The sequence below is a fragment of the Rousettus aegyptiacus genome, unplaced genomic scaffold, assembly GCF_014176215.1.
Source record: "Rousettus aegyptiacus isolate mRouAeg1 unplaced genomic scaffold, mRouAeg1.p scaffold_m13_p_2, whole genome shotgun sequence".
NCBI classification, from domain to species: domain Eukaryota; kingdom Metazoa; phylum Chordata; class Mammalia; order Chiroptera; family Pteropodidae; genus Rousettus; species Rousettus aegyptiacus.
Genome location: NW_023416295.1, coordinates 144,500,112 through 144,526,501, shown reverse-complemented (window position 1 = coordinate 144,526,501; position 26,390 = coordinate 144,500,112). Strand labels below are relative to the sequence as shown.

Sequence of the window (26,390 nt, the reverse complement as noted above, 5' to 3'; positions counted from 1 at the left end):
AACAGATGATTTTCACTCCACTAATACATACCTTGCCCATATCTTCAGGGCCTTCCTTCATTTTAACCATCCTGCAAAAGTATCATGCCAATTTTTCTTCTAAAAAATTTACTTCGCTGTTCCTTTTTTGGAATGAAACCCACAGGTCACTAAAATGCCCAATATCTTTTTTTCTGAAACAGTGTATTTATAAAAATTGGCTTCCCGAAGACTCCGCATTTGCTTCTTAAAGTTTAGTTTGGAAAGCAATTTAATGACAGTGATCCCTAGACAGTAAGAGTACAATGGAATATATTATAAGAAACAGTGCATTTTACATAGAGTGGGTTTCGGGAAAAAAAAAAAAAACATGTATGTTATGTTTGGCCATGCCTATACTAAAGAGAGATTCCACTGTCTGGTTTTCTTTTTTCTGATAGGGCCCCTCACCCTCTCCCTGGATCGACTAGAGGAGATTAATCCCAGCGAGCCAGCTACTGGTTCATGTCTAACAACATGTTAGAGATTTAAACAGATTTTTTTTTTTTTTTTTTACATGTTGGGATTTCATTTCTTTGACATGTTATTCTGAAGACTGGGGTGAGGTCCCTTAGAGGTTCTCTACTGATGATAAGACAGACGACTGCTTTCAGGTCTGGCAATACCAGGGGCCTGTCTAGTTAATAAGCTTTAAGGGGAATGACTTGCCCAGTAAACAACATGTTACCGCTTCTACCTACAGTGTATCCAACACCCAAAGCCCCATCTTGGGGTTCTCTTTGTAAAGCCTGCATTTTGTCCCTTTGTCTACTCCCCTGTTAAGGAAGCCTTTGTCTGGGGGTGGAGAAGCTGCTCCAGTGGAGACTGTGCCTTTCTGGCTGCCTTCAGGACAAGTGCCATCCAGGGGCTGAGTCAGCACAAGGCAATCAGTTAATGAGTGATGAGATAACATGTTCATTCAATTCATTGTAGAGCTGTTGGAATTTATTCAGGTTATTTCTTTCACTGCTCTGAGAAACATTAGGTGTGATACACTTAATTGGACCAGGAAGTAAGAGTACAATTTGTCAGACAGGCGACATGGTCTAGTGGATTCAGAACTTGAATATTATTTCTGGCTCTGCAGACAGCTTCTTCCTTTATGACTAGAGGGAAAACTCTCTGGGTGTTGCTAGTTTCGGTATCTGTAAATTGATAAGAAGGAGATCACAAGCATGGATGTTATAATAGTTCATTTGCTGGGAAATTAAACAGAGCAAGACTAATGAGAGAAATGAGTTAACTGGTCATTTCTCTCTGGGCACTATTTTGCGCTTTAAGAGGACATTTAATATCTGAATAAATTAAGAGTCTCAGAAATTGCATCATTTCATTCTTGCAGCAAACGCATGGTATTGATGCAATTTTGCTGATGTAGAAACTGAGGCACAGAGAGTTAAATAAATTGTCTAAGGTCACAGCACTAGTAAGGGCAGAGCTCGGATTTGAACTCAGGTCATTTCAATCTAGAGCCCCAAATCTTAACTACTACAGTCCTTCCTACTCACCTGGTGGCAGAAATGATGACCCACAGGAATAGAAACATAAAGTCTAGATGGTCCAAAAATCCTTGGAGGAGCTGGGGAAAGAGAAAATAGGGAGAAGTAGGAAATCACTGGTGCTAAGGCTTATGAAGCTTGTGATTAGGGACCTGAGTGGTCTGGCCAGAGAAGTCCCTTAGACAGTAGGTAAAACTGCCAGTTTGAGAACAAAATTCCAGTTCCAGGGATGACGCTTTTAGCTGTGTGTTTAGAACCCTGATCCTGGTTTGCTTTTTTGTTTCGTGGTAGGTTTTGTTCTGTTTCTAAGATGTTTATCCCAGTTGAATGTAATTTCCTTGGATGGCAAACTTCATTATGGAAGATCTCATTCATTTCTGAATCTGCTTGTATCCCACCAATGAAAACTTACATATTTTTTCACTAGTCCACAACCTCCCCCTATCTTGCTTCCATCAGACTGTTGACGCAGTGCTGCCAAAACAAGTTTAGTCTCACCACTGTGCTTATTCTTTGTCTCTCGCCACCTGCCTCCCAGATTTCTCCAAGCCCCTAACTTTCCAAAACATCTTATTAAAGCCCAGCTTACATCCCATCTATTTTATAAAGGCTTCTCAAAGCACATTGAGCTTACCCTATCCTGACCTCCCCTGGAGCTCAATGTTCCACTCATGTACTTCTTTAAAGGCCTAATTATTGCTTTTTCCATAATTAATATGCAGAGTTTCCCAAACCATATATGGTCCCATAAAAGACATAATGATGAACAGCATTAATGTTTTAGAAAGCATACAGCACTTTGCCCAATAGAAATGTATGAAGTCTAACTTAAAAAGTGACTTTTCCTCCATCCTGATGAAAGAGAGAGTATATTCTGAGCGATCTTAATTTTGTTGTTATCACATGGCGGAGGGTATTCCCAAATGGCGTGGATGCACGCAAAGCGGTCAGTCTTCCTCATTCCTCCCATGCGTCTTTGCGGTGGCGCCCGGACTCTCACGATCTTGGCTAGAACCGAAGAGGCAGGTGTAGCTGATCAGTGGCTTCCCGCTTCTCCAGCCTGACTTCACTCCACACCACCCTGTAGAAGTTAGCTCCACCCGGTCACCTGATCCTGCAGCTCCAGCCCCCACTCCCACCCCCACCACTTCCCAGTTTTCGGAAGACGGTTCTTGGAGTACTTGCTGGTGCGGTGAAGTGAAAATAAGGTGGTGAGTTTTTCCCCAAGTAAATAAATTTTAGTTGATGCTATGGCCCTTAGTCATCTAAGGTCAAAAAAGTCCTGCCCTGAACAGGGAGAAATAATCCCAGATGCACTTGCTGTGTTGTCCCTTTAGGGCAACCCCAAATTCAAAGTCCTTGTAGCAAGTGAGACAAACCTGCAACATCAGGCTGTATTGGGTGCTCAACAGAGTTCGCTGAAACTTTAAATCTAGGGATAAAACCAAAACACTGAAAAAAAAACAAAAAACAGGGAAAAAAGATGGGTAGTTGAAAGTGATACAGCGAGTTTCCCCAGAAATGTGCCTTCACCACAAGCAAATCCCAGAATTGTTTTCAAAGAGGTTTTTGGATACCGAAGTCCTGAATTGTGGTTTCCAGCCTTGGTCATTTGGAATGTGTATTAGTGGAAATTGGTTATGTGGTTTTGTGGGCAATAATGTGGGAGTGCCTGAGTTCTTTGGAGTTGGGAGATTTATCATAGGTTTTCTCCTGAATTCTAAGAAGAAAATCAGACTTTATATAATAAGAACTGAAACAGAAGGACATAGTCAGTTTTCAGAGGCATATGTGTGACTGCTTTTTCAGAAATTGTTTCAATGTGAGATGTTTATAATAAGTTTAGTGTGACCCAGCCACAGCTTATTATAACAAGGTTAAGGGAATGGTGGGAGGAGAGAGTTTCATTCTATACCAGCTTGCGTTTATTAGTAATCAAAAGGGTTTGCAGATGGCAGCCTCGCCGAGCATTACTTAGTCCAGGACTTGTGGGTTGCAAATCATTTTACAGCTGAAGTTCCCTATCCTAGAGAGGAAAGGGAAAAATAAGGGTTATAATTTTATCACATATTAAGTATAAGTTACAAAGAGTTACAAAACACTGTAATTTGGTAAATATAAAGTTTATTGGTTAAGTAGAAAACCATGCTCTGCCCTCCCACTGGGCTGGCTACAGATGAGTTTTCTGGGAACACCTCAGTGAACAGATGGTTCTTTTTATGTTTCAGTGAAGAGTTTACTGGCATCTAATTGTTAATGAAGGGAGTTTTTGGCAAAAGGAACCCTTTGTTTACCTATGTACATGTACAGGCATATCTGGTTTTATTGCACTTTATTTCATTGCACTTCACCGATGTTGTGTTTTCTACAAATTGAAGGCAGAACCCACCACCACCCACAGAAAGATCACGACTCGCTTTATTGCTGTGGTCTGAAACATTCCCAAATCCGCACAGTATCTCCGAGATATGCCTGTACACTTATCTATATTAAATTTTTATATACATTAAGGGTTTAATTAAACCAAGTGGGAACCAGATGAAAATTTTGCCTGGCTTACATAATTAAATATTGAAAGATTGTTAAAATAAGCTACTTGATCTAAAGTTTTTAAGTTCAATGTTTAAGAAATAACTATGAGTAAAGGAGGAGAAAATCTAAATGGTTGGTAAGAGAAAGTTGATTCCATTGCTAACAATCTTTTTGGAGTCAGAGTTTGCTTCAGAAGGCTTTCTAAAGAGCTTTTTGAATCACCCTGAAATCTGCTAATTTTTTCAAAGATGTTACTTTGTATCTCTGAAGATCTTCTGTCTTTCTTTACAAAGAAATTCAACTGTTTCTTAGTAATTGAAGAATATAGATATTGAAAAACAAAAATTATACCCTTATGTTGTTTGTAAATTCCTAAGAATTTGAAATATTGTTTTATTATTTATATTATATATGGTGAATTTATTCTAACCTATTGATAACAGCTTTAGGAAGTCAGAACAATTGTAGAAGACCTATAAGTCTCATTAAAGAATGCAAAAGTCTTAGAGGTTAGTGTTGAACTCTGCAGTTACATCACTGGTGCAAACTGAATAAGAAATAACCTAACTTTAGGTAAGAAACAAATCACACTTGTTTTATAGGTGCTGCCTGCCATGCAGCTGTAAGAGACGTTTAATTATTGCTTTATAGTTTTGATTCAAGGAGGTGGTTGAAAAGTATTGATACAAGAACTTTTACTATATACAACAAGGCAATTCAAATGATATTAATAATGGGACTCAGATTCTAGAAACAAAACAATGAAGCATAGTTCAATCAATAGGAGAAATGAAGAAATAAGATTAGTGAAATAGTTGGTTTGGATAATCTCTAATAATATTTTACATTACAGTTAGCAAATGTGAACACAAATGGAAATTCCTATAGCATAATTATGGTTTCACTTTTTAATTTTCTGTTTATAACCATGGATTTAGCAAACAATATGTATAGTATTATGCACAGTGCACGATGCATAATTGATGCCCCCCGATTTTTCTCTGTTCTCACTTCCAAACTAGAATAACCCCCTATTATATGTTCTCATAGCCCCTGGCACCTTTTTTCCTAGAGTGTAATTATTTGTTTATCTGTAGGCTTTAAGAATGCTAGATTTAGCTAATAAAAATAACAGATGCCCAGTGAAATTTGAACATCAAATAAACAACAAATAATGTTTTAATATATTTTTCCTGTGCAACTTTTGTGACACACTCTTATTAAAAAATTAGCCATTGTTTATCTGAAATTCAAACTTTATTGGGCATCCTGGATCTAATCTGGAGATTCTAGTGGCTAACTCGTTCATATTTGTATCTTTCACAGACTACAAGTTTTAGGAGAACAGATACTCTGTTTTCCTCATCTTTGTACCTCCAGTATCTGTACAAGGTTTAGTACTTGTAGATACTTGATTAATATTGGTTGAATGCCTAAAGGAATGAATGATATGGAATGCCACTAAGATTCAGAAAACTTAAAAAGAAATCCTTGCCATTGAGATGTCTATGGGTGTACTATCTATATGTAGTAAATATTCAGTCAATTAAAATGGATAAATAAGAAAATTCTTTTAAGAGACTCCAAGCAACTGGTTTTACTGGTAGAATTAACTTTCAATTTTTAATTTTCAGTTAGTACTTTTCCAAAGACAGTTATTGCATAAAACAAGTTAGACTTGTATTTTTAAGTGTTATGGCAGATTGAAACTAAACTTTTCTACCAGGATCTAAAACTAAAAAAGAAGTTTGGGCAGGACAGACAGGAGATGTTTCCAGGCCATATATGGAGTGGGTAGCATAAATTTTGAAATATTTTATCATCACATCTTACTTATCGAACCCCCACAAATGTTCTGCTCTACATTAGAAAAAGCAAAACAAGTTAATCTTGTAAAGTTTTGTTAGCTCTTGAAGAATTAGTGTCTTAAGTGTACTCTTGATGAGATTTAGTTTAGAAACTGTGGAGCAGAGCTCACTTAAGTGAGTCATGAAAGTTTAGAAAACAGATGGTAGGAGGAGAAAAATGCCTTGGAAAAGCAAATAGAAATGCGGGTTTTATGTGGTAGGTACATGAACCCGGCTCATTCACAAAGGCCTGCAAGTGAGCCTTTCTTTGTGGCTTGAACAGAATCCCACATCAATAGTCACCAAACTGGGCAGGCAGAATCTGAGAGTCTGAGGTCCCAGTTCCCTCCGCTCTCCCTGGGTCTCAGTTCTCTGGCTCTCTAGGGGAAAATCTAGCTCTTCAGTTAGGCAAAATTTTGGACTTATTTCCAAATTTCTTAATTACTCTCTTGTAAAAAGTCTTTTTTATTATTATTAAGGTATAATTGACGTACGGCATTAGTTTCAGTTGTACGACATAGTAATTTGTCATTTGCATGCATTGTGAAATGGTTACCACAATGTCTAGTTACGATCTGTCACCTTACAAAGGAAATACAATATTATTGATTATATTCCCCATGCTGTCCATTACATTCCCATGACTTATTTATTTTATAACTAGAAGTTTGTATTTCTTAATCCCCTTCACCCATTGTGCTCCCTCCCCTCAGGCAACCAACCACTCATCTGCTCTCCGTGTCTATGAATCTGGGTTTTTAAAAGAATTTTTGCTTTTAAAAACTGGGGTTAGATACTCTTTGGCTCAAATCTTAATGATGTGACCATTAGCGAGTTACTTGATTTCTTTGAGCCTATTCTATTATGTATAAAAAGGGGATATTTCCACATATCTGACAGGGTTTGTATGAAGTTTAGACATAATACGTATAAAATACCTAACATAGGGCATATTTAGTAAGTTCTCAATAGATGAGGACCAGAACAGGTAGTCAGATGGAAGCTGTTATTTTCTTCACCATTATCATCATATTTGACAAATTATAAATGTAAAGCAATGTAGTTAGGAGTACAGCCTCTGGAATAGGACTGTCTTGTTTCAAATCTGGGTTCTGGCATTTATCTGGGGTGATTTTGGGTATGCCTCTTTTTCTCCCTTTCCCTGAAAATGGAGATAAGAGTAACATTTATGCTATAGAGTTGTTTTGAGGATAAAATGAGTCGATATGTATAAAGAACTTAGTACCATGCCTGGCACTTGGTAAGTACTTTATACCTGTTAGCTGTTATTATTTTCTAGAAATTTGAATGCTAAAATTAAACACTTGGAAAGTTGTTTAAAGCAATTGTTTAAAGACAGTTAAAGACATCTTGATCCCTCCAAAGTTGACTTAGGAATAAATAGCCTATTGCTAAATTGATGTTAGGACAATGCTAACTTTAAAAACAATGTTTGCTTTTGCCTGTACTTTAGCCATTTCATCTGTGTAATTGAAGGGAAATCAACAATGGCCTCTGCAAGGAAGGTAACTGAGAAGCGGCATAATCCAGTGGAAAGCATTTGCAGAAAAATTAGAGCCATCCAAAAGAGAGAAGAGATTTCAAATTCAGTTCAACAGATTATCAACTACCAGTCCAGCAGCTTTGATAATCCACAGGCTAAGACCAGGAAAGATTTTGAAGAGGTACTGAAGAAAATGTCTGCTCCTCACATTGCTATACCTGGCAGCCACTTCTCAGGTTCTGAGAAGGATGGTGACTTCATTTCATCTTCTCAAATAGTGTCTCCAAGAACCCCATCATTCTCTCATCTCAGCTCTCCTGAGAATGCAACTTATACTGTAATCCTCACAAGTTCTGAAAACATCTTAAGGCCAAGATGCTCCCAGAATTCTATATCGTTGGTATCACAGATGAGGAAGGGGACACCCTTCTGTAATAAAGATTTAAATAACTGTCATAGTGAAAACAATTTTAGTACCTTAACACTTGACTTTGATTCCACTTCTGATCAAAGCTCTGAAATTTTTACTCCTCAGGATTCAGTGGTGAAAAAATTATCTCTGAATGAAGATGGTAAATATCTTTTAATATTTGTTCTTTCTATAAAGCAATAGCATATCTATTTCAGGATACCTGAACTAAAAAACAAACAAACAAACAAAAAATGCATTTTTAAAGTTTGGATGGAAACATCTAACTTTTCCTTTTTAAGTATGTTTGTTTTTTTTTCTCTCTCAAAAAAAATTTTATATGTAAAAATAAGTATTTTCTATGTTTTCAATTAAAAACCAGATAGAAATTCTGGATTGTATTTACAATGATAATCATTGGTTTTTCTTTTCTGACCTGAAAACAAACTTTCTTCAGGGAAAATTAGAATGGCAGAATGGGAATACATAGATAGAGGAGAGTTAAAATTCATATAGTTCCCAGATGCCTTGCTGAAAACACCATTTTAGCAATTTTTTGTGTGTGAGAGTTAAAACATGTAAGAAAGTGCGGGTTTCATTGTAGAGCCAGCAATTTGGGCCAGAGGAGAATGTAAATTCTGCAGTCCAATTCCAATTGAAATTTTGGAAACTCTGTTTAGTCACATATATGATAGGAACTGAAAAACAAAACAATGTAAAATAACACATTCTGTATAGCTAGTTTCTGCTTTCTCTCTTTCTTTAAAATATTTCTATTTGTGTTTTACTAATTGCTTTCTCACAGAGTGATTTTAATATTACAGGGCAAAAACTTTTTTCCCTCTCCATCTCTCCTTTTTATGTACTTTTACAAAACTTAAAAATGAATAGATCGTTCAGGACCACTTTTTTTTTTTGCTTTATTTAAGTTAAATAGCCAGTATTGTGAGCTGCTGTTCACTTAAATATGTTGTTTCTGTTAAAATTAACACCAAAAAAAAAAAAAAATCATCATTGCAGTACAGAAAGGCATTGCTGGATTTGCAAACTTTTTCTTCTAATAGGATGGAAACTAGTAACCAATGACGACGGGGAAAGTGTAACCTATGGCACTAACAGGACTTCTGAAGAAGAGTTATTCACAAATATTTTTCATGCATGTGACACAAAATGCAGAGGTAAGTTGAAAATTAACTCCTCAGATGATTGTAGTGTTCATCAAGTCGTTGGTACTTTCTATTGTGAGAGAAAGGCAAATGGTTTTATGTGGTGCTCTGTGGGTCTGTGTCTACACACGTGGTGTGTGCAACCTAACATGGGAGTAAGGATGGCTGTTGAGGTAGTGGTTATTTCTTAATAAATTCTTTGTACCTATTTTGCATATCTTATCAGTATCTGGAATGATTTTATTGAGGTTATCAGCTGATTTGCCAGCTCGAATCATTGCTCGGGACTCCTGACATTTCACAGTTTTGCCATACAAGAAATATATACTTCAAATATATAAAACCACTGTACAAGTTTAGCTCAAAATTTTTAATTTTAGATTTCACTTCTGCTTTTTTTAGAGATGTGTTCTTTTTAAAATTTCCACAAGTAATTTTTAGTACATAAATGATTCATGCTCATTGTAATAAAAAAGCAAAAGGGAAAGTTCATCAGGAATCCTATTTGCCCACAAAACTATTGATTTGTTTTATAACCTTCTACAATTTCCTCTGTCAATGTGGTTTTATTTGGATTAATTTTTTCATTTTAGAATATTTTAAACATATACAGAAGTAGAGAGACTAATATAATGAACCCTTATATAAGTGTCATAACCAATTATGTCTCATTTTTAATGCCACTCATTTTCCTCTCCTCCACTTTGGACTATTTTTAGATAAATAGAAGACATCACAATATTTTATCTGTAAATATTTCAATGCATATTTCTAAAAGACCAATTTCAACCACGGCTGCAGTGTCGTTATCATGACTAAAAATGTAACATAATTTCTTAAAGATCTTGTCAGTATTCGTAAGTTCTCATTTGTGTGAGGAATTTATTTATTCTTAAATAGTTTAACTGTTCAAATAAATATCTAAGAAAGGTTTGTTCATAGTAATTAGTTGTATGGCTTTTCTCTATGTTCCCTTTCCATCTCTTTCTGTTTCTATTTTGTTATTTGTTAACTAAACTGGTTCTTTTATCACATAGTTTACCCCAATCTGAATTTTGGTAATCGTGTGCCTGTTTCTCTCATCGGATTTTATCAGATAAAAGTTTTACTTTTTTATTTTTGGTAGGAATTTTCATCAATGCTGTCATGTATTTTTATCAGAAGGCAAAACTATTGATGACGAAGGCCTAAATCTATTCTTTCATTGGGTGTTCAATGGTAATCTTCTATCATTTCTTCCTAACATATCAGCTGGAATAGTCTATAAGAGAAACTCTACCCCGCTTCATCAACTATTTGGCTGTCTTGAGTGTTGTTTCCTGAAGGGGAGACAGGATAAAAGCTTGACTGTGTTTCTGATTACTTGAGAGTAAAGGGGGGAGGGTGTGTGTGTGTGTTATCCCTAAGGGGACTAGTGTTTATTTCCTATAAATGAGGACGTTTTCTTGCATGACCACAGAACAATGACCAAAATCGGGATATTTAACATTGATACAATACTGTAATTTAAAATTCTGTATTCAAATTTTGTCAGCTTTCCCAATAATGAACTTTATAACTTTTTTGTTTCTTGGCCCAGGATCCAATTCAGAATCAATCCTGTATTAAGTTGTCACATCTCTTTAGTCTCCTTATGTCTGAAACAGTTCCTCAGATTCCTTGTCCTTTATGACCTTGACATTTTTGAAACTTGTTCGCCAGTTACTGTGTAGAATGTCTGATATTTTCCCTTTATTCAGGTTATACATCTTCACAGACATTATTGAAGTGATGTTCCTCTCAATACAATATATCTGGATTTTTAACTTTGATTCCTTGATTAGTGTGGTGTCTGCCATTTTCTAATTGGGTAGTTACTATTTTTCCTTCGAAATTAATAAACAATTTATGGGAACATACTTTGCTATGTAAATATCCTATTCCTCATCAAACTTTCACTAATTTTAGCATTAGTGATATTGTGCTTTATAGTAAGAAATACTTATTTGTTCTTTCAATTATGGGATAGAGCACCCCAAACCATTGGAATTGAATAAGTAATGAGAGCAATAAAGGTCTTATTTTAATGAGGTAACTTTTAGACCCAGCCTAAGGTCTAGCGGAGCAAGTATGTATGTGTTTCTTCAGAATTATTCTGCCACTTTCTCGTGGTTTGGAGAAGTGGATTTTTCATAAAAGTCTCTCATATGTCTTTTAGTTAAGATGACCACAGACATAACAGCGACTCTGTCACAGAGCTTCGAGGCTTTCGGTGGAGACGTGTCTAAAGGAGTCTTGTAAGCATTCTTGTAACACTTTCTCAAGTGCCTCGAGTTTTATCATTTATTTCATAGGTCTGTATATTTTACTTAGCATTAAGTCACTTGGACCTGTTTTGTGGTAGAGCTAACAAAATTTATTTTTAACTCATAACTATTCTATCCTAATTACATTAGAACTAGATTTACTAGGATCACAAATTATACAAATTATATAAAACTAGTATTACATAGATTAACATTTTCTCACTCATGAAACCCTTCTTCTTCATTGACTTCATGTATTTTCCATGGAAAACAAGTTCCATTTAAAGTAGACTTGTGACATTGACCTCAGGCACTTTGGGGGATTATTTTTAAACACTTCTTTAATAATACTTTGGAAATGAATGAGAAAAGCTGTTTTCTGCTAAATGTGTGCATTTTAGATATTAAGGAGAGGTGATTCTGTCTCTTCCTTGGTTTATCTTTGCCAGTTTAGGTTTAGCCATACAAAAAGGTGGTATAAGAACAATGTACCCAACCTGTACTAAGCGCTGGAATTGAGGTTTTAAAGAGGAAGCAACCTGGGACTCCATGAAAACTCAGTCTAGACTCTCAAAGAGTTTCTAATCTAATGTCTAGGGCAAGAGGGACAAGTGTTAACAAGTCGTATGAACTACTAGGAAAGATAAGTACTAAATTGTGAGCTGCAGGCTGCAAATACAAGGCTAAAAATTGTTTTCTAGTTAAAGGCTTATTAAAACTTGCCCAGATCCCTTGACTGAAAGAGTAATGGATCAGCTTATTTTAGAATTTCCCATTACCCAGGCAGAAATAAGAACTCTTCATTGCAGGTGGAAACAAATGTTGGAGTGATGTGGAAAGGAATAAACACAAACTGTGCAAGTCGACTTCGCAACTGGCAAATGCTGAATACCTGGCAATTTTGGAAAAATCTTTCATGCTATTATAATACATGCTAAATAAATATTTATCGTATAAATAAACTACATTTATGAGGATGGAAGAGGATAAAGTAGAAAATCTCACAGGAACATTTAAGCCTGTTTGAGCGTAACCATAGGGCTTATTTTGATTAGAAAGGATGAGGGATGTTGAAGATTATTTATTCTCATTTATTCTTTCACCTGCAGAGAGGTATCTGATTTGATTACCTATGTAGCAGACCTGCATCTCAACAAGCAGAAATTGGAAGGGGAAAATAATAAGTTTAAGCTGGCATTGGAAACCTTGGAAGAAGCTAATAGCCAATTATCAGAGGATTGTACTGAATTGCGCCTTCAGATAAAAAGGTGAGCCATAGTGGAGTATTGCATATGGGAGCTTTCAGTGCTTTTTTACTTTAAAAAATATATGATTTTTATAATTCACGTAGCATAAAGAGTACTCCTTTAAAGCGTAAAATTCAGTGTTTTTTGGTATATTCACCAGCTTGTGCAACCACCACCATAATCTATCCCCAATACATTTTTATCAGTCCTAAAAGAAATCCCGTATAGATAAGCAGTCCCCCACTTCTTCCTCCCTTCTGTCCCTAGCATCCACTAATCTATAGATTTACCTATTCTGGACATTTCTTATAAATAGACTTATACAATGTATCTTTTGTGACTGGCTTCTTTCACTCAGCATAATGTTTTCAAAGCTCGTCCATATTGTAGCACCTATTACTACTCCTTTCCTTTTTATGGCTGAATAATAATCCATTGTTTGGCTATATCCCATTTTGTTTATTCATCAGAAGATGGACATTTGAATTATTTCCACTTTTTGGCTCTTATGAGTACTGCTTCTGTGAGCATTTGTGTACAAATTTTTGTGTGAACATGTTGTTAATTATTTTGGATTTATACCAAGAGTGGAATTGCTCAGTAGTAACTTAGAATCTGAAAAGCTGTCTAACTGGTTTCTAAAGCATCTGTACTATTTTTTATTCCCACTAGCAATGCCTGTGTGACTTTTCTAGCAATGATGTTCTCTTTGCCGTTCAAGGTAGTGTTCTCCATGAAAGAACAGTTTGCCTAGGGGCTAAGCGTGGACCTCTCCAAAGTGTTCTGTGGTTTGGTTGAACTGTACTCTTGCAAAGTCCCATGCTATTATGAGAGATTCATGGATGAGTCAGGTTTAAAATGTGCCCTCAGGGTACCTATAGCCTAGAAGGATGATAAAGTTCGCCAACTTTAGCTTAAGGTAGAAAAAAGATAAAGGACCTAAGAAACATACCAGATAAGGGTAAAATGGGTTGCAGGGAAATGCTCGAGCATCTGGAAAAAAGCAACAAGATTCTCACAAAATCTGTGTTTAAGCTGTTCTAGATGCAGACATTCTGAACAGAAAAGTTTTAATTTAATTTGAAAAAACAGTAGAGCATTCTTACCATGGACTCTTACCCTCATAGTTTTTGACTAGCCAGTCCAGCCTCCAAACCAATCTACAAAAAAAAAACCACACAAAAACCAAAACAAAACCTACCTTAAGCTCTCTTCATTCCACAGTTAGCTTATTATTTCTTTGAAATATAATAATTCATATTTTCTATTTTAAAAAACTGTCTTAGATGAATGTGCCAGTCAGGACTTTTGATTGCAAGCACTAGAAGCTGACTCTTATTAAGTTAAGCAGTAAAGAAATGTATTTGAAGGGAATTGGGTAACTCACAGAAGAACAGAAAGGCGAGGGAATTTGGATGGGCACAAAATTAAGCCTTTGTGTCTTCTTTTCTACTTCCTCTACCTTTTCAAGAAAAGCCTCTTTTTTTTTTTTTTTTGTGCTCATAGTCTGTTTTTTGATATTGAACAGTTGTCCTTTCATAGTATAATTTATCTTCTATATTAACTGTGCCCATGTTAATGGGAGGAACTGTTCATTATCCATCCTGGTTACCCTAGTGCTTAGTGTGGTGTCTTCTGTAGACTGACACTCCCACCTTTCCAGTTGCCTGCAGACCATAAATCTTCGTCACCTTTCTTCTTCAGCCTTCACTTATAAATTAATAGCAAGTCCTGTTAAATTTACCTACTTTTATCTCTCAAATAGAGTTATTTCTTTCTCTTTCTATGTCTGCCACATAGTTCAAATCATCAGCACCTTTCACCTAGATCACTATAGCAATCTCCTGATTAAGTTGCCTTTTCCAAAACTTGTGCCGTACCTGCAGGAATGCTCTTCCAAAATGCCAGTCCGACTACATCACATCCCTACCTTAAACACTTCAAACGATCCCTATCTTATTCAGGATAAAATCCAAATTCCTTTGTCTGGTTTGCAAAACCCTTCATGATAGGGCCTTTGTTGCCTTATCTCTAATTCCCATTTTCCCCGGGCTCCAACAATATCTAACTGTTGGCAGCCCCTCAGTGAGCTTCTGTCGTGTCTCTGTGTCTGTCTGTCTGTTTCCCCCTTCCTCTCTCCCTCCCTCCCTCCCTTCCTTTTTCATTATCTGAACCAGGTGCCTTTTACACAGTGTCTATAGAACTTGAGTTCATTCTAACCTTGGTTCTCATCACACTGTATTATAATTATGATGATCTGTTACCCTCCTAGACGATAAACTCCAGGAGGGTAGAGTTCTCATGACTGGGTTCACTTTTGTCTCCAGTGCCTAGCATAATGCCTGGCACAGAGTCGGAGCTCCACAAATATTTGTTGAATGCTCAGTGTAATTCCTTAGTAGGAAAAAATTGTACTCTCTTTGAGAGGGTGCTCAGAAAACAGTTTATAATCTAGTGAGAGTACACATAGGAAATTCCATGATGTGGATCACCATAATACACTTAACAGGTTTCCTTTCATTGGACATAGGTTGTTTCTAATGCTTTGTTATTGTAAACAATGCTAAATAAACTTTTTTAAGTAAAACATATAGAAACTATTGATTTAGTTATCATCTCCTTCATTAATATGTAAGCTCTATAAGGGCGAGGATCATATTCTCTTTTGTCTGCCATCATAGGTCCCCTTGTAGGGTGCAGCCCCTGGAACGTGGTACTTATTCAATTAATATTTGCGAAATTGCACTAACTAATAGCAGGAAAGAAGTATGGGATTCAGACAATGATGGATTGCAAAGGGAGTCTCCAAATCTTTATCTTCAGGACTGTTTGTTTCCTTCTACCCCCTTCCCCTACCACACTGCCTCCAAATCCCTTCTTTTCTTAAGAACTATGAAAGATAGTAGATATATTTTTACTATTGTTTGCATCTGGTTTAAGTTTTCAGTGGTTTTCAACTTGGGTCTAAAAATAGTCCTTGGCTTTTCTTAGTATCTTTGACAGTTATAGTTGAGGTTTTGCTCATTGCCTTCTCCACCACCCCCACAGTGCCCACCAGGCTATTATGAAAACAAATCTGTTAAAAGAAGAACTGGAGGAACTAAAAACTAGTTTGAATGCTTCAGAAGAGGAGAAGACCATGATTGCAGCACAGAACAAACAATTAGTAAGTCATCCAAGTACTTCGAAATTGGTATATAGTTTACATAACTGAACTCTAAGAGAGTTTATTTGAAGGCAAAAATCAGAAGTCAATAAGCTGATAAAAGAATTGGTAACACCTTAGAAAAGTAAAGGCAGGTAGGATAAAAACTGCTTTTTACTTTTCAACCAAGATTAAAATTCTTTACAAATTAATCATATTCACAGAGGTTCGTGAAGTCTTAGATCTCTGGAATGCCTCCTGAAGTTAAGAGGTGAACTCATGAATATTGGATACTAAAATCCACTTGAATTTTCTTTAAAAATTTCTCTGTTGAACTTTCAACTTTTTCTCCATTTTAAAAAAAAATTCGTTTTCTTAGTAGTTCCAGATTATTAAAAAGCTCCCTAAATCAACTCTTACACTAAATAAGCACAGGCTTATAATTTTTAGAGCGAATTGTTATTTAAACCAAGCTTTAACTCAGCTGAGAGAGAAGTACGTAATCATGTTTTTTTCTGTGAATGTTAAACTATTTTCTAGAGCATCAGTAATAATTTGCAAAATCCTGATCTATTCCAGCAGTACTCCAGGCATTGCTACCAGTGGTGGTAGTCAGCTGAACGACTAATTTATTTTTAGGCCCATAATTCTTCAGGAGATAGGCTCCAGGCCTGTGTCACACTTATTTGTGGCCTTCCCCAACCAACACAGCTGAGCTTGGGTCTTGCCTCAATAGTAAAATGTGAAGACTAGGACTCTGCAAGTCTTTTATCAATGTGTTACAGAAAAGACTCAATTTGGGACCACTGAGGAACTCTTATGTGGAGGCAATGTAGGGAAATGATCAAGAGCCCACACTTGGAAGTCAGACCACTGGCATTCAAGTCTGACTCCTAGGGCTGTGTAACTTTAGGCCTAGGGCTGTGTAACTTTAGGCCTAGGGCTGTGTAACTTTAGGCAAACCACATAACTTCTTTAAGCCTCTCTGTCCTCATACCCTAGGGCTATGAGGGTTAGTTGAGTTAGTTCATGTTACGCAGTATGTGTTTACTTTCCTCTTAGTGCTGGATAATGTTAGCTGTTATTAAAAGTGCAGAGTCCTAGATATACAACCCTAATTCTTTGCATTTTATAGTGTTTTACAATCTCAAAAGAATTTTTAATGTTTCATCTCACTGGTCATAAAAATTCTGTGAGGTAGAAACTAAGTAGTTATTCTTCATGAAAAAATTAAAAGTTATAGGTAAAGTTCAATGATGTTTTGATTATTCCAAGTCAATTGGCTAATAAATGATAGAGCTAGAATTGATCTCAGGTCTTCTGATTCCAATTATGAGGGGTGTGTTCCTTCGTCTTTATACCAATGATACCCTAACTTGACATATTTTCCCTTTTTATATTAAAAGATAGTACTCATTCACCTTATAAAAATAAGGAAATGCATATTATCAACAAAAAGATGAAATCCCACAAATTCTTACCCTATCCACAAGATTTACTGTTAATATTTTATTAATATTTACTATTAATGTAATTTGTCGTAGAATATTTTTTTCTTTTGGTGGTTCTGAACTTGAGGCTCTTAATTATACAATAGTTTTTGATATTCATACGTTCTGGTGATGTCGAATCTGAGAATATCGACAGCTTCAAGTAGAAAGCTAGAGCTCTTTGTGATTTCAAAGTGCTGTTTAAACAGATGAGTTCACACTACTTGTCGTAAGTGGATGGCGGTAGGTAGCAGGAAAAGAAACTAGGCTCTTTGTTTTTTCTTTTTTCTCTCCCTGTCATGGATTGAATCAAGGAGAAGGGTGACTTCTCACAGATCCCCAGAAAACTGGAAGCCAAAGACTTAACCCCATATGAGAATATTTTCAGACTAGGCTCATTTGTGATATGTCAATACCATATTAAAATTTGATAAAGGAAAAGAATGTCAATAGACTTGCAGGTAAATATGTGGTTTCATGAATTTCTCAGATATTTTTAAATTACTTTTCTTTTAATGAATTAGGAGGCAGAAAACCGGGCTCTGATTCTTAAGATTCGGAATCTTCAAGAAGAGGTATGTTGAAATCATTAAAACATGGGTACAGATTAAATATATGGGAATCATGGGTCCTGACCCTGGGTTAAATAATAATCATATAAATGTTCAGGCTTCTGTGGGCCAAAGACAGGTCTCTTTGTCAAATGACAAACGAAGAAGAGTGGATAGGATTTTCACATCTGGACAGGGGTACATTACTGCATTTGTTCTTATCAGTGAAAGAAATGGAATTTTAAAAATTCAAATTTAAGATGAAATGTAATTAACCCATCTAAAGATTATACAAATCAAGAAGGAAAGTGCAGACATTATCTAAGAATTTTCCATTAGTATTCCACTGAACTAGGTGGCAAAAGTCTTGAGTCTAAGACAAGACCTGAAATTTGGTGATGGTCTAACCTTGGAAAAGCCATTTATATTTTTTGGGTTAATAATACCTATTCTCTCAGTTATGTTAGAGATTGAAATAATGCATGCAAAGCCATTTGGTTAACTATAATGTATTCCATATATGTTAGTAAATATTAGTAAAATCTCTAAAAAATGAATAATTTTATGCAATATATCTTTTTAAGCAAAAGAATTAAAGCATTGAAAGAATAGATAACAAAGCTACTAGTAAGGTAATATTTTGCAGGGAAATTTTGAATGTCAAGTATTATGCACAATTTTTTATTTGGGCTTTATATAAGTTAATCAGAGGTATTTATTAAGCTGTGATGAATAATCTGAAGAGTTATTCAAAATATGGGCAAGGTAGACATTAAAAATATTTTGTGGTGAGTTGGAAAGGAACGATTAAATATTGGAAAGAAACTGTATATTAGATTCGGACATGTTACAGTTACAAGGCCAGTTTTCATGAAACTGGTGCTTAACAATTAAACTCCCAATCTAAGATATCTTTTTCCTTATATTTAAGGTTATTGACTAGCCTCAAAATTCGTTTGTACCAAACTAATTTTATCATGCGATTGCATTGCAGTTATTGATTTACATTAGAGAAGGCACATCAATGTCACTGCTAGCTAAGATTCTTTTAGGAGATAAAAATCTGATGCATTGTGAGAGATAACAGCACAATGATTTGGAGAGTTAATCACTTTTATTCATTCACTTATTTATTTAACACATATTCTTTGGGAGACCTCTGTGCTAGGCACTATTCTAGATGCTGAGGAGCTAGGCTTAAGCACAATAGCCCATGTAGAACTAACAAGTTAAATGGCGATTAGTGCTATGGAGAAAAAAGCAGAAAACAAATTGTGGAGGAGAGCAATTTAAACTAGAGTGGTTAGCAAGAAAGTAGCACTATGAAATTAATCATTTGATTAAAAATTGGAAAGGAGGTTTATCTGTGGAAGAGCATTCCAGGCAGAGGAAATGCCAAGCTCAAAGGCCTCAGGCTGTAGCCTACGTGCTATTTTTGAGTGACATTAGGCGAGTGTGGTTGGAACAGAGGGAGAAACTAGTAGCAAGAGGTTTGGCAGAGAGCCGAAGGGAGCCAGACATACAGGGTCTTATATAATTAGCAATGTATGGACTCTGGCTATTTACACTGAGTGAGATGAGAGCTCCTGGATGGTTTTGATCAGGGGAGTAACATGTTCTAATTTCTGTTTTTTGAAATGGCTTCTGGGTTTATTTATTTATTTATTTATTTTTACCACAACACCTGGTATTCCAGGGTGGTCTCCCATCGAAGTACTAACCAGGCCTGCACCTACTTAGCTTCCAAGATCCAATGAGATCGGGTGCGTTCAGGGCGGCATGGCCACAGACTGGCTGCTGGGTGTAGAATCAACTGTAGTGGGGCAAGAGAAGCAGGGAAACCAATTAGGAGACCCTTGTAATAATCCAGGCAAAAGCTGATGGAGGCTTAGGCTGAAGCAGTAACAGGTGGAGAGAAGTGTGCAGATAAGCAAATGCTTTAAAATCTGTCTCAATTTGTTATATATTCAGGTAACATGGAAGTTCTCTTCTGATTGTTTAGTGTCTCAGTGAAATACAAAGCAAAGTCATTAGCTGAGAGTGGGGATGTTGTAGGAGGTACTGGAAGTTCAAGGAGAGAGAAGAGATGAAATAAACCAGGAGTTGGCAAACTTTTTGACAAGAAACTGATAGTAAATATTTTTAGTCTTGCCTGGCTAAACAGCCTTTGTTGCGACCACTCACGTCTCTTATTATCGTGTAAAAGCAGCCAGAGACAATATGAAGACAAATGGGCATGACCGTGTTCTAATAACTTTATTTATAAAACCAAGTGGTCAACTAGAGTTGGCCTGTGCAAGTGAGATGGGGAGGTTGGTGTAGTTTGCAAATCCCTGGTTTAGGCAAATGGCCAAATGAAGGGAGTAGGATTATATGATAGTACAAGTAAACTCTGAGGTTAAAGGTTATGAATTTAACATGTGAGCTGTTGGTTCCATTTGTATTTTTCTTTAACAACGTTTCTCTAAAAGGGTACTGGCATAGAGTGGGTGGCAAGCTTACATTAAGCAAATAGAAGAAGTAGGGGAGAGGCAAGGAAATTGAGAGGATATGGAAGTGACTATAATGAATGACCATGGGAAAATTTAAGCTGAGTAAAGAAGACTGAAATCACTGCAAGGTGTGAGGGTAATGAGAAAGTGTTTGGATTGATGGATTGCAGGCTTCAGTGGGGACTGAAGGTTTGTTGTTGCTGAGAGAAGTAATCTGGACAAACAAGAAGTGGAGGTTGAAGAATGAAATGCTTGCAATTAAGATAATGGAGGGATCACAGTTGCTCATAATGGCATGTGTGAAGGTGTGTCTAGGGAGTGAACGACTGAGGTGGAGTAGAAGATAAAAAGGGACTACAGAGAGAGTGTTCTTGGATGGTCATGTTAAAAGAATCATGATTTTTTTAGACAAAGTCTAAAGTTTCATTTCTTAGTTTAAAATGGATTATGACATTAAAGATGAAAATGCTATTTCTTAAAAAAGACTTAATGATATCCTTTTTTCTTTTTTGGTCTAAATCTAAGAATACTGTCTTCTTTTACTTTAGAATACTAAGAACATTATGGACATATATAAATTGGAAAAGAAGATTGAGGAATTGTCTAAAACTGAGACAGAGCACCAAGTAAGCACTTCCCAAATACTGGTAAAACATTTTCTTCCATCAACCCAATATTACTCTATAAAGGTATATATGACTCATTGATACAATAACCTTTGGCTATTAATTTTTAAATTCATACTCCTCAAGACGTCTGAATTATAGAAAAGGCAATTGCTATTTTTTTAGTGTAACAGCTTACTAATATATAATACACATGCAATTAAATTCGCCCACTTAACATACGAGTCAATGTTTTTTTAATTTTATTATTAGTTTCAAGTACACAGTACATTGGTTAGACATTTATATAGTTAATACATGATCCCCCTATTTGCTCTTTCTCTCCTCTAGCTGTACACCTAGCCATTACATTAATGCTGACTGCAGTCCCTATGCTGTGCTCCTCATCCCTGTGAACACCTATCAACTACTGATTTGTACTTCTTTAACCCTTTACTCCTTTCTCCCAGCCCTCCAACTCCCCTCCCGTCTGGCCATCACCAGATTGTCCTAAAAATATGAATGATTCACAAATTTGCATGTCATTCTCGTGCAGGGGCCATGCTAATCTATGTAAAATTGTTCCAATTTTAGTATATGTGCTGCTGAAGCGAGCACACAAGTCAGTGTTTTTTAATACGTTCACAGAGTTGTACAACCATCACCAAAATCCATTTTAAAACATTTTCGTCATCTCAAAAGAAACCCTTTTAGTAATCACTCCCCACTTCCCTTCAACCCTAGACAACCACTAATCTACTTTCTGTCTCTATAGATATACCTATTCTGGATATTTCATGTAAGTGGAATCATACACATTACATTTGTTTGTTCCTGGCTTCTTTCACTGAGCATAATGTTTTCAAGGTTTTTCTATGTTATAGCATATATCAATATTTCATTTCCTTTTATTTCTGAGTCATATTCCATTGTATGGATATATCTCATTTAGTTCATTCCTCAATTGATGGACAGTTGAGCTGTTTCTACTTTTTGCCGATTATGAATAATACTGCTGTGAACATCCGTGTCCAAGTTTTTATGTGTACAAATGTTTTAGTTTTTCTTGATCGTATACCTAGAAGTGGAATTACTGGGTCACATGATAACTGTATGTTTAATCTTTCAAGGTACTGCCAGACTGTTTTCCAAAGTGGCTGTGCCATTTTACATTTCTACCAGATGTGTATGAGGTTTAGAATTCTCCACATCTTTGCCAATACTTGTTATTATTTATACTTTTTATTATAGTGGCAATTTTTAATTTAATAATGTCTGATTTTGTAACTTCCTAAGTCAAGAAAGATTTCAGCTACCGTACCTTCTTAACATGGAAAATGAAGCAAGATGGGGGAGGGATTTTTTTCCTTGATTAAATTAAGAGATACCTTACCGAAATGGTTTTTATCAATATGGCATCTAAAAAGTCTATGTTTAGTACATAATTTTGGTCTTTTTGCCATACATTCTTATTAGGAAACAGAAGACAACTATTAATAAATTCAGGAATTTGTGTCATGCTTATTGTCATCTCTAATGGTTTATTTGAGCAACATATTTTATTGCAGTTTATGTTTGAAATGGTGACGTACTCAAATTTCGTGTCTATATATGGAATTTTCAAGTTTCCTAGCAGATATTCAAATTGCATGTGTGTATACATATATCATATGTTAGAGCAGTTATGATTTAGACATTAAAATTAATTTTGTTCTAAGAAGGACTGTCTTTGGAAAACATAACTGTCATAGCTAGTGAAAAGAGCTAGAAGACATGGGTTCAAATCCTGTTTTCTCTACTTAAAAGCTATAACCTCGAGCAAGTGTTTAACCTCTTTAAGTCTCAATTTTATCATCTGCTAAATGGATATGATATTTTTTGCATAATCCTCAAGCTTGTTGAAAATTTAAATGAGATGATTATATGAAAATACCTTTAGAACCATAAAAGGATATCAAATATATGTGATTATGATGACGTTTCTACTTCCAACTATGCTGATTATTTTTCCATGTTTTGAATCCAATTAGCATAAATGTTTATCAGTTTTTTTAGAAGCCTGTGCCAACAAACTTGCTTTGGTTTTGAATAAACTGATATATCTTTAATATTCACCTTGCTAACAAATTTTTTGTACATTTTTAAACTTAAGTTTTTAAAAGAGGAAGAGTCTTCTATATCACATGGAGTCTGCATTCATATCTATATTTTCATCTTCACCAGGGAAAAAAGACTATATGTCTTCTTATTATACCAAGTGTGAAATGGAAGAAAGGGCAGTTGGCTGGAGCCTCATATTCTAGGCTCAATCCTGTCACTAACTGTGTGACATTGGGCTTGAATTTCCTCACTGGTAAAGCAAGGGTGGTGATCCCCAACCTCTAAGATAGTTGTGAGGCTGATGTGAAAGTTTTTAAAAAGTAAAATCAGGTGAACATTAAAGGTGCTTCAGAAACATGTATCCCTATTGGAGTGATTACGTGGCACTGTCCTTTACAAAAGCAATGTCCCAGTGGTTTTCCCTAAATTTGTTTCTTTTCAGATGCAGTTACACATATATGAGAATACTTTGCTTAATAAAGACGTGAGTTTGCAGAAGGTTGGTTCTGCCCCTTCCCATGAAGTCCTGTGGGATTGACTGGTTCCAAATCATAAAGGAGGTGGTCATTTGTGTAACTTCACCGCTATTAAAATATATGATGTTAATATTCTGTCAAGAATAGTAGGCTTTCCTTTATAATATTTCACAAAAATGTTTTTCTGAATAAAGAATACCGACTTCTCCCTCTGGGATAAGTTTTAACATATCCTCTCTAAATGTTGGTGATGTTCATTAACCTATGCAACAAATATTAGTGTGCCAATTTATCAGTCACTGGTTAGATGCTGGTGATGCAGTTTTAATGCATAAAATACAAATGAATGTGCAGTGATTTATTTTAGGGAAGTAGAAGAGCATATCCCCAAATTATTTTCTCCCTAGTTTGATTGATTGATTGATTAGATAGATAAATAAATAGATATCATTTTATTCATTCTTGTATCTGCGATCATAGCCTATCTTATAACAAAGGATGCTGGCTAGAGATGCTGGTTATGGTGGCTTTAAGAGACACAGGAAGGACACAACCTAAGTTAATAAACTTCCACATTTCAAGATAGGGAAGTGAAGAAAGAATGATATTTCTTTTCCTTTCCTTTTTCTTCCTGTTATGACATTTCAAAGGAATCGTTCATGGCTCGTAGACATTGACCTAGGTACTAAATATTGTACCAACTTTATCTCTTCCATTGGACATTTACAGTTCTGTGGCTCAGACTGATAGTCTAACAAATATGATTTGGCAAATTCATACATTTATTAGCTATTAATTTTCTCTTCTACTTTTTAGAAGGATTTAAGTATAGAAGAACTTAAATCAACCATCATAGAATATGGAAGCATCATAGAGGTATACCATAATAATCTCACAGGCTGTAAGGTGGGGTTGTAAATTCTCCAGTAAAGTAATATGTACAACCTAATGTGTGTGATTCCAGAATTTACGAGGAGATAAAAATAAACTGGTTCATGAGTTACAGCACTTGCAACAGGAACTCATCATGTAAGTACAGAGTAACCTTTTACCAGCCTTCTCTCGTGTACCACCACCCTGCATTATTGGCCTACTGAGCTATATGCAGTTCTCCAAATGTGCCACACTGTTTTCTTCTGTGCCTTTGTAAGGGATATTTTCTCTACTTTTCTCCAAGAGAACTCCTTCACAAGTTTTTCATGACCTTCCCTTGCTTTTCTCTTACCTTGAGATTAATCCTTTCACATGCATGAATGTCATGCTATTCTTTCCTAATACTCATCATCTTACAACCATTTGTTTCTAAATATGTGTAGTATGCTAGTCTAAAGGTCCACAGGAGCCACTTGGATAACAAAGATGAGTGAAGCCAATGAGGTAAGTGCACACACTTACTTTACGAGAATTGCAAATGAGAAAAGTGCATTTACCCCAACGAAGGCAAAGAGGCCTACTCTGCTTACCTCCAGATAATTGTTGTATCAAGAATATATGGACCCAGTATGACCACGTCTTCTGATGTTTTAAAGAAAAGCCAGAAATATAGATTTTTAGTGAAAGTTTCTAATTTTGTAACTATTGGCTCCAGTTCCTTAAAAAAAAAAAAAAAAAAATGTGGCTTACATGTTTGCAGCCACCCAGGGTCACTAGTCTGTGCAGCTCCTAGAGGGCAGACACTTTCTCTTATTTCTCCATGTTCCTGAGTACCTCATACAGTCCTTGGTGCATGCGTTTGCTTATTGATGGGTGATAAACCCTGTTCTGGTGTCTTAAAACATAATGTTGGAGGCACAGCTAATCAGACAGTTCTGTTGTTATTGTTTTTTCAAGGAATGGGAACCATCTGAATGTTCGCGGAGAGCGTAAGAGTATTATCCCTGAAGAAGAAAAATCTTTACATTGTGAACTCATTCTTGCTAAGTCTGCAGAGGTAGGTAATTATGATCAAATGGAAAACTTTAAAAAATAATCACCATGTGCAGTAACTTACTATTAAATGAAAGTCCATAATTTGCTGAATAGCACTTGTGACAATTTGAGAGAAACTTGACAGTTTTTAGAATCGAAGGCTAAAGTCTCTTAGCCTGGAAGAACAGACCTTTTTCAAGTTATGCCTGAAAACTATAGTGAGGATCAAGCATGGGCTGTGGAAATGTGCGTTCAGTGAAGCTGGATTTTAGGAGTCTTTATATTCTTGATGTTTTTCAGACCAAACTATCCGCATATTCCCCAGCCTGGGATATGAAGGGTAGCAGCAGAGATCCATGAACTGTTTTTTTCAGTATTTCTCCAATTTCCCCATAGTAAATGTGTCTACCAGAATTAAAGATGCTCAGAAACAACATGAAATTTCTTTGCTTTAGGAAGTAATTGTACCAATCCAATTTAATGACAATAGTTATTACATTCTGAACAGAAATTAGCATTTTTAATGTTTTTGATTAATTTAAAAATGGCAAATGAATTGTTACTTTAAAAAGTCTCAATTTGTTAGGTTTACCCAATTCTTTATAACATTGGAAGACTCAATCAAAACCCTTCTTGGAGATGAAATGTTGGAACCCCCCCCCCCAATACTATATTTCTACTCCTTTTTACTTTCCAGTTTTGTGCTTGTTTATGTTAGGAAATACTTTATTAGCAAATTGCTTTCTTTTCACCACTTCAGTGGTCTCTCCATGTCTGTGAATAAAGGATATGTCAGAATGTCCTCCTGTTGACAGCTGCGGTATGACCTTGAAAGGAGAGGAAAAATGTCTTTGGGGCAAACGCTGTTTGAATTTGTCCTGCCAAGGATGCAGGGGCAACATATGCTTCCTTCATCTGACACCGTCTCAGGCAGCGTTGGACATTCTGCTGAGGGCTGTGCTTTCCTGACATTCTGTTTCAAATACTCATCATTTTACTGTGTTTTTGAAACCAAGCCAAATCGCCAGACTGAATGAAATGGTGGCAAATCTGCCACGGCAGTGTGTTTTTATCCTTAGTCCTCGGAGATAATGATGATGTCAAGATGCCAGTCTT

The 26,390-nt window shown here is 35.9% G+C and overlaps 1 protein-coding gene, 1 non-coding gene and 1 pseudogene across 8 annotated transcripts in view; 1 reads left to right on the top strand and 2 right to left on the bottom strand.

Annotated features, from left to right (window-relative positions):
* Positions 1 to 2,603: 2,603 nt before the first annotated feature.
* Positions 2,604 to 26,390, top strand: part of IRAG2 (inositol 1,4,5-triphosphate receptor associated 2) — a 77,438-nt gene continuing 53,651 nt past the window's right edge. For 2 of the 7 annotated variants that reach the window (XM_016119218.2, XM_036236843.1), the window contains exons 1-12: positions 7,371 to 7,972; positions 8,874 to 8,987; positions 11,173 to 11,251; positions 12,370 to 12,528; positions 15,556 to 15,673; positions 17,667 to 17,717; positions 20,734 to 20,811; positions 21,566 to 21,589; positions 23,333 to 23,389; positions 24,183 to 24,242; positions 24,331 to 24,395; positions 25,197 to 25,296. In XM_016119218.2, the coding sequence (XP_015974704.2) occupies positions 7,405 to 7,972; positions 8,874 to 8,987; positions 11,173 to 11,251; positions 12,370 to 12,528; positions 15,556 to 15,673; positions 17,667 to 17,717; positions 20,734 to 20,811; positions 21,566 to 21,589; positions 23,333 to 23,389; positions 24,183 to 24,242; positions 24,331 to 24,395; positions 25,197 to 25,296 (1,473 nt within the window). In that variant the 5' untranslated portion in view covers positions 7,371 to 7,404. Of the gene's footprint in view, positions 2,729 to 7,370; positions 7,973 to 8,873; positions 8,988 to 11,172; positions 11,252 to 12,369; positions 12,529 to 15,555; positions 15,674 to 17,666; positions 17,718 to 20,733; positions 20,833 to 21,565; positions 21,590 to 23,332; positions 23,390 to 24,182; positions 24,243 to 24,330; positions 24,396 to 25,196; positions 25,297 to 26,390 lie in introns of those variants that run through there. The other 5 variants (XM_036236847.1, XM_036236849.1, XM_036236846.1 and 2 more) reach the window with 5 other exon arrangements.
* LOC118614082 lies at positions 19,366 to 19,484 on the bottom strand (annotated as a pseudogene).
* LOC118614474 lies at positions 21,302 to 21,408 on the bottom strand. Its single transcript, XR_004956070.1, has one exon. It is a non-coding gene; the product is annotated as a U6 spliceosomal RNA (small nuclear RNA).